We start from the raw sequence: 8097 nt of genomic DNA, 5'->3' as shown, positions 1-8097 counted from the left end.
TAATTTTACAAATAAATCGTAAATATATGTGTACTTCCCAAATGTGTATAATTTATTGTAAAGATAATAAAGTCTTCTTCTTCACTTTATTTCATAATGTCCAAGTATGCGAATTTAGCATGTGTCAAAAATGACCACGTTCGCCGTCCGACTGTTAAATCGTTCACAAAAAGTATAGAAGCTGTTTTGTTTAGTAATTTTAAACATTATTATAGCACTTTTAACACATCACCACAGTGTTTTTAAAATTCTTTAAACGTTTCCAATGCGTACAGAGAATGTTACTTCTGGACATTCGGAAAACGTTCTGAGAATGTTGACACAGCACGTCCTCAGGACGTCCTACTTTGTAAATAGGACCTTCCTACGACATTTTAAGAACTTAACGGGGACATACAGGGGACATATGGACATTCTCGGGACATCCTCCGAACGGAACGGACGTTCTTCGGACGTACATAAGACGTCTTTGTGCTATCTGGGTAAGATATAAGAGTTGCCTTTTAATGAAATAAAACAGAATTTTATTAATAATGTTTATTTATGAAGGTTCGGACCAAGAAAAATGTATTATCTTTAAAAGAAAACCAAAACGATATAATAACCATAAACATTATCTTTGGTATAAAAACTATAATCTACTAATCTACTAGTCTTACATTCAACTGTATGTAGGTACCTACTTATTGGGATTTGTACATGTAACCTACTGTGGACTCTTGTCCACATTGTAGTATTTTCATAAATCTCGATAGAATCATGTGGCAGATATTGAATTCTCTGCCGACAGTTTAAAGCACAGCAGAAACAATTTATACATTTGCGGCGGGCAAATTTTTACGGTAACAACTAGCCCCTACCGACACATGTAGCAATTTGGGGGACTATTCTGCTTCTACAAATATTCAAACGATAAACACTATTACACCATGTTCTTAAATGTCATTTGATCCATAAGAACGAATCAATCTATAATATCGACGTTAAATAATTGAAATAGACCAAAAAATGATGATAGAAATTTTTTTACTTATCTGGTACGCGACTAATAGGTCCTTGCTTACAACCACACGATTCGCTGTCGCGGACGCTATCAAAGTGGGCGACAGAGTGGCGTGATCAACTCCCACGGAAAAAATAATTTAAAGTACAACGCTCTTTTTATTTTGAAGATAGAGCCGTCGGAACAACTTACCCCCGGTATTTTTAGCCCCGGTCTCCCCTACTCCCGATTTTAAAAAGCTCAGTTTCCAGCACGTTACATGCCAGAACGCTTTTAAAAACAGCCGGGAACGTATAATTAAACATATCAAAACAGATAATTATCATTATTTTGGATTAAAAAATAGCACATTCCGTACTTTGCAGCGAGAACTAGCACATTATCCTGTTTCGCCACGAAAAATTACACGTTTTGGGTTCTACCGCAGAAATTATCACATTTCCGCGCGTGGTTAATTTAAATTGTTCAAGTGCATTTTGTATCGAAGAATTCAACTTTTGAAAATATTATTTAATAAATAATATAACTCCATCTAATCTCCAAAAGGAAACACGTATGAAAATTTTAATCTGCATAATTTAAGTACGGCATTTTAATGTTTAATAAATTACCGTCCTAGTATTAAATAAAAATCGCGGCGGAAGGTATTTAAGTTGACGCGCTCGATATTTCGTAGTGAACCATCCAAATATGCTGCTTTTCGTAGCTACACTCGAAACATGCTACTTTTCGTGCCAACCCACTCAAACATGCTAGTTTTCGCAGCGAAAACCCAAACATAATAGTTTTCGTAACATCGAAGACAAACGTGCTGTTTTTTGTATGAAAAGTGAAACGTGCTACTTTTCGTAACACACGTCGCACAGTGGAAGAAAATCGGTGCTGCAGCGGCCAAAAATCTATCTTTTGAACGGATGAACATAAAGTAATAATTCTTTTTTCTTTAATCAAGTTGAAGAGTCCTTCATTAGGTAGATGGCATTACGTTACTTATATTAACTAATACTTAATTACATTAACTAATACGAAAACGTTACTTGCATTATTACTATTTAAAATTCAAACGTATCTATTCTGGCCACTCTTTTTGAATATCCTTCCCCTTTTGTTGCAGCCTTAAAAATGATATTAAAGGGTCCGATGAAAGTAACATAACACAGAAGAGATCTTGATTAACTCTTTCTCTTGATATTTTGAAATTTTTTGTTTTCTTTTTTTTTTAAATAATTAAACTCTGCGTGTTTTAGGATAGAATGGACCAAGTATAGACAGGAACATTTATTTTTAACTGCAAGCAATCACCTGTAATGTCTTCGAGTTACTTACATTGTTTGAAACAAAAGAATCACAACGTTTCACAGTTGGAATGGTACTGTAGTATTATTTAACCATGTGTCCCTGACCAGTGTACACAGAAAGATATCCGTCTCTAACCGTTTACACATAATCTAGAAGTTTAAAAAAAAGTATACAGCTTTGGTAATTGATAAGGTGTGATTTTACAAAGAATATCGAGGGCTAAGACTTAGAAACACTTGCAAAGTATCAAGACAGAGAATTAATCAAGATCTCTTCTGTATTATGTTACATTCATCGGATTCTTTAATATCATCGTCAAGGTTGGAACGAAAACGGAAGGATATTCAAGAAGAGTGGCCAGAAGCTGTGCCGTCATCTTGACTTGACGGCGATTCATCATCTTGGCCACCGATTGCGGCAAAAATGGTCACCGCTGTAATCAAAAAGTGCGAGCCAGCATCAACGAGTTGGCCAAAGCATCCAGTGAAATTGCTTACACGAGTCACTTTTGGTAAGTTCAAATTATTATACTAATTATTTTCGAATTATTATATCAAGTAATTACTAATATGTACTTCCAGATACTTACCTCAAAGCGAGGGAGAAAACGGAGCTGGCTGAGGACACAAGCGACCTAAAGTCCGATGAGCCACCGAGCATGCGTAGGCGCATTATTCCGAAAGCATTCTGGAGCAGCGAAGACTCCGACAACGAAGTTCAACGTTCAGGTGTGTTAATACAAAGGGGAAATATGCTGTACAAAATCAAAAGACGCGGTCGCGTCTGGAAGCTAATTCCCCCTTCCCCTCTACCCATAGGCCCACTGAGCGACCATGTCTCTATAGACGAAAGATAGCGAAATTGACAGGTCGTCGGAGCTATTTTAGCCTTATTATCTTATTTTATGACATAGTCTCGGTGTTTTTACATGATTAAGCAAATCATTTTTTTTTTGGAACCTATATGTCGTTTTACTTAATGTATCAAGCTATTTGTCTAAAAGATATAAGATTTATTCTGAATTAATAGTTATAAAAATGATACTTTTAGGATTACGAGGTATGACGTCACGTTTTCCTCCTCCACTTGACGCCAGTAGGTGTCGCCTCGAAAGCATAATTTATAAATGTCACTTGGCTGTCATTCAATCATAACATTTTTGAAACGTCACGATGGTAAAGAAGATCTCGCGCGATAGCGGCGGGACGTGATCGGTTTGTTTGGTACGTAGAGGGCTCGAAACACAAAACGAAGCGGGTGACTGGAGCTCTATTTTTTTTCGTATCGACAGAGACACATGTCCTGGCATTCGAAAAATCTTCATTATTTTCTTACATGTAAGTGTGCTTCATTATTATTTTAATTAATATGAAAAAAGTGATGAAATCCCCCCCATAAACATGATTCATGTATGAAAGAAGCTAATTCCCTTTAATTCACGAAAAGTTCTCACGCAAAGATTGTGAAATCAGCTTTGCTAATTCCAATTGTACCTTTAACCCTTTAATTCACGAAAAAAGTTCTCACGCAAAGATTGTGAAATCATCTTTGCTAATTCCAATTGTATTCTCGTTCTCTGTTCGAACACTGATTCATCTGTCACTTTTTATACTTGACATTCCTTTATTGGCCACAAATCAATTCAGTGCTCAGATTTTCAGCTTCGGTTTTAAGGAATTAGCGGGCGAGGCCTGTAGTTGACACAAAAACTTTTATAAGAGGGACATCTTCTGTTAAAAATGTCATATGAAAATCCTTTTACGATGGAAAATAATAAAAACTTGGTAGAGACTAATTTAAACGAATCAAAGTCGGTAATAGATTAATAGCAGATTCGCTAGCCTGCACTAGTGATATCAAACATTTTGTTTTAAGTCGACTTCATAGTTTTTTCTTATACAACGCCCGCTAATTCCTTAAAAACCAATGCTGAAAATCTGAGCACTGAATTGATTTGTGGCCAATAAAGGAATGTCAAGTATAAAAAGTGACAGTGTTCGAACGGAGAACGAGAATACAATTGGAATTAGCAAAGTTGATTTCACAATCTTTGCCTGAGAATGTTTTTAATGTTTTTCGTTAATTAAAAGTACAATTGGAATTAGCAAAGATGATTTCACAATCTTTGCGTGAGAACTTTTTTCGTGAATTAAAGGGTTAAAGGTACAATTGGAATTAGCAAAGATGATTTCACAATCTTTGCGTGAGAACTTTTCGTGAATTAAAGGGAATTAGCTTCTTTCATACATGAATCATGTTTATGGGGGGGGTTATAATATCTGAAACCGCTTAATTCTTTTTCTTGTACGAAGTAGTCCTTTCAAGTAAATATTATTTTCAGACAAATCAGCAGAGAATATTCAGTCCTCCTTGGTCGTCGAAGAATATTTTGAAAAGCAACTAAATGATCAAAAGGAGGACCTAGACTGTCAGGAGGAATATTGAGATGAAGAAATCGAAGAACACTTGGAAGAAATTCATCCAACAAACAATTCCTCATTCCACAGTACCCCTATCGGTAATTTAATTTTTTTCTAAAGATATTGCACATGGAAATATTTTTTAACTTCAACAGTTGCAGTGAAAAAATATGAGATATAATGAATAATTTGCAGAAAATGTAGCAGTGAATACATGCAGTGGCTGCATAGGGATGCAAAAACAAATTGATGGTTTTACGACCCAAATGTTTCTCCTTCGGGCGCTTGTGGCAGACACGCTGCAGGAAGTCAAAAATATAAGAAGAGATATGATGACCGGCCGAGCGGCAGAGGAGCGTGTTGTTCACACCTCATTATTTACAAAATACAATTTGCACTTCCCGTTAGGCACAATGGATGATTTAAATAAATTCAACAACATTTTAACCAACGAGTGTCAATTTAAAGACGCAGTAAGTACAATACCGTCATTTTTAATATCTGTATTCTGTATTTAGAAAGTATGTTTTTGGTGGACAGGCAAACGGATATAAGTCGAATTTTGGTCAAAACGGGATAAGTACGCTAACATTTTCTACATTACTATCCTTTGCTTATGGTTCCAATAGTATCAGTCAATATCATTTTTTCCCCATATTCGTTTTACCGGAGATCGTAATAGTATACAAAATACAGTATACTCCTGGGAAAAACAGTATAAGTTGACCTATTTCGAGAAATACGATGAAGAGAATAATATTTCACCTCAAGCCACTCACAAACTAACTACCGAACAAACTCACAAGTGAAGCTGAATAAAAGCTTGTAAAAAGTTACTGTAGCGTATCGAAAAGTTATTTTGTTCGCAATCCATGTCTATTGTGTATATCTATACTGCTAGGATATGGATGTACATATTCCGAATGTCATTTTTCGTCATATATCCAAAATTGGTGTTAATATCTATTATATGTTTTGAGATATTTAGCGTGTTACATTGGCCCCCCTGTTACTACCGCCCCCGGTCTACCCTACTCGATTACCCGCCCACCAGAGATGTAATTTCGATTTTTTAAAAAAAAATTGTTGACGGTAATTCTTCGAAACATAATTTTTCTTAACTTGTTAATGTTAAATAATTTTTTAATTTTAGGTCAAAGAATAGTTTGAACATAGCAGGGTTTGTAATATATAACTATCGCCCTTATTTTACTGTTCCTAATATTGATTACAGTAAAATTCAATGTAATGTTCCCTCGAAATTCTTCTTTAAGGTGCAGCAAAAGAGGGGAAGTTGGCGGCGAACAATAAGCAGACGGAGCTGTCTATACAAGGCTGGTTAAGAAGAGCTGGAGACAGAAAAGGATCCAAAAAATTTTAAGAATGTCCCGTAAACAGGGATCCCGAATCCCAAAATTCTGAAACTTTATGAATACAGTATTTTCTCGTTAGTGGCTCGCTGGTCGGGACCGGCGTTGAGCCCATATCGTGATCAGAGCCCTAATTCCGTGCCAACGTTTCTCGCTCCCTCCTTCTGATGCCTGGCACTCCGTCCTTTGCGTGCGCGACGGGCGTGCGCAATGGTCGCGAGCAGTTAGCGTCGACACGAAAACCGCTTCTGTGCGAGCATAACGCAGGCTCGGCTCAAGTCTCTTTTGCGCCCTAGGCGAACTTGTCAAATTGCACCCTTTATTATATTACATTTATTTGAACTTATTGATGACCTTACACTGAATTATTATTCGTAATTTAAAACAGTTGCAGTACAATTTGTAGTATTTTATTTAACAATTTATTTTCAACAATATTAACAATGAAAATACCATTTTACACTACAAATTGTACTGCAATTGTTTTAAACTACGAATAAAAATGCAGCGTAAGGTCATCAATAAGTTCAAATAAATGTAATATAATAAAGGGTGCAATTTGACAAATTCGCCTAGGGCGCAAAAGAGACTTGAGCCGAGCCTACGTTATGCTCGCACAGAAGCGGTTTCCGTGTCGACGCTAACTGCTCACGACCATTGCGCACGCACGTCGCGCAAGCAAAGGACGGAGTGGCAGGCATCAGAAGGAGGGAGCGAGATAAAACATCAACACGTCGCCTGTCTCCTACCGTCTTCGCTCGTTTCCAGTGCCCCTGACTCTCTCTCGTTCCATCCCGCTCTCACCTTCGCCGGACAAGAGTGAGGCAGAAGTGGTGGGGATAGCGAAAAGTCCGTAACGTGTACACCAAATTGAGCCGCAAACGAGACAATACTGTATACCCAAGCGGCAATAAGACTAGGTGCTATTTGCCACTATTATTACTGAGATTAAATCTTCGAATTATAGAAGTTTCGGCTTATCGAGTTTTCGACTTATACAGGGTGTCCCACTAAGGAATGGACAGCGCGATATCTCTTAAAGTATTGTCGATAAAAATATAAAAAATAGGGATTTGCATGGTTCGAGGGGGCCCATTTATTAGCGCGAACGAATTTTGTTTTCGATTATTATTTTAAAAGATACGATGGTCAAGTTCGGTTTTTCAAATGGAACTATTTTTTTTGAAGACCTGAGTTGATAGTGCGTTCCAAGACAAATTCAATAAGCTTTAATGTATACACTTTATTTCCACTGGTTTTTAAGATATGCGCTTGCAAATTTACTGATTTTCACTGCAAGAAACCCCTCTGGAATGGCAAAAACCGGGGGCGGTCTTACTGGCGCCACGGGCGGCACTGCCTGTTGAAATGGATACTTACCTGCTAAAGGTCTACGCCAGAAATGGCAGGCCCAAAGGCTGGACAATTCTTTTCCGTCAGAAATGCTACTTAGGTAGGTACATCTGCGGTATCGAGAAGCGCATCGTTACTTTTATTTCGCACTTGCTTCTACGCTCGGATGGCCGGTTCTTTTGTGAAGGATGCAAATCCGATTGGTTCTGATACAATCTGCTCCCTATGGTTGAAATTTAATCTAGCAACTTTCACTCCTCCTAACCTAACCAATCCAACTTGCATCCCTCCCAAAAGAACCGGCCATCCGAGCGTAGAAGCAAGTGCGAAATAAAAGTAACGATGCGCTTCTCGATACCGCAGATGTACCTACCTAAGTAGCATTTCTGACGGAATAGAATTGTCCAGCCTTTGGGCCTGCCATTTCTGGCGTAGACCTTTGGCAGGTAGGTATCCATTTCAACAGGCAGTGCCACCCGTGGTGCCAGTAAGACCGCCCCCGGTTTTTGCCATTCCAGAGGGGTTTCTTGCAGTGAAAATCAGTAAATTTGCAAGCGCATATCTTAAAAACCAGTGGAAATAAAGTGTATACATTAAAGCTTATTGAATTTGTCTTGGAACGCACTATCAACTCAGGTCTTCAAAAAAAATA

The 8097-nt window shown here is 37.7% G+C and overlaps 1 protein-coding gene across 1 annotated transcript; it reads left to right on the top strand.

Moving 5' to 3' along the window:
• The first annotated feature begins 2659 nt into the window (after nucleotides 1–2659).
• Nucleotides 2660–6156, top strand: LOC143373960 (uncharacterized). Its single transcript, XM_076821726.1, has 6 exons — nucleotides 2660–2813; nucleotides 2884–3030; nucleotides 4644–4820; nucleotides 4918–5195; nucleotides 5876–5902; nucleotides 5997–6156. The coding sequence occupies exons 1-3, from the start codon at nucleotides 2726–2728 to the stop codon at nucleotides 4745–4747; spliced, it is 339 nt and encodes a 112-aa protein (XP_076677841.1). The 5' UTR covers nucleotides 2660–2725; the 3' UTR covers nucleotides 4748–4820; nucleotides 4918–5195; nucleotides 5876–5902; nucleotides 5997–6156.
• Nucleotides 6157–8097: the final 1941 nt, after the last annotated feature.

Source organism: Andrena cerasifolii, chromosome 10, assembly GCF_050908995.1.
Source record: "Andrena cerasifolii isolate SP2316 chromosome 10, iyAndCera1_principal, whole genome shotgun sequence".
Lineage (NCBI taxonomy): Eukaryota > Metazoa > Arthropoda > Insecta > Hymenoptera > Andrenidae > Andrena > Andrena cerasifolii.
The sequence above is the reverse complement of the archived record's forward strand: the minus strand, read 5'-3'. Positions and strand labels throughout refer to the sequence as shown.

Bases quoted from the DNA above. Each gene is read 5' to 3' on its own strand.
- LOC143373960 (XM_076821726.1), top strand. From the start codon at position 2,726: ATGGTCACCGCTGTAATCAAAAAGTGCGAGCCAGCATCAACGAGTTGG. The intron at 2,814-2,883 runs GTAAGTTCAAAT...ATGTACTTCCAG, and splicing joins GCTTACACGAGTCACTTTTG to ATACTTACCTCAAAGCGAGG. The intron at 3,031-4,643 runs GTGTGTTAATAC...TATTATTTTCAG, and splicing joins CAACGAAGTTCAACGTTCAG to ACAAATCAGCAGAGAATATT.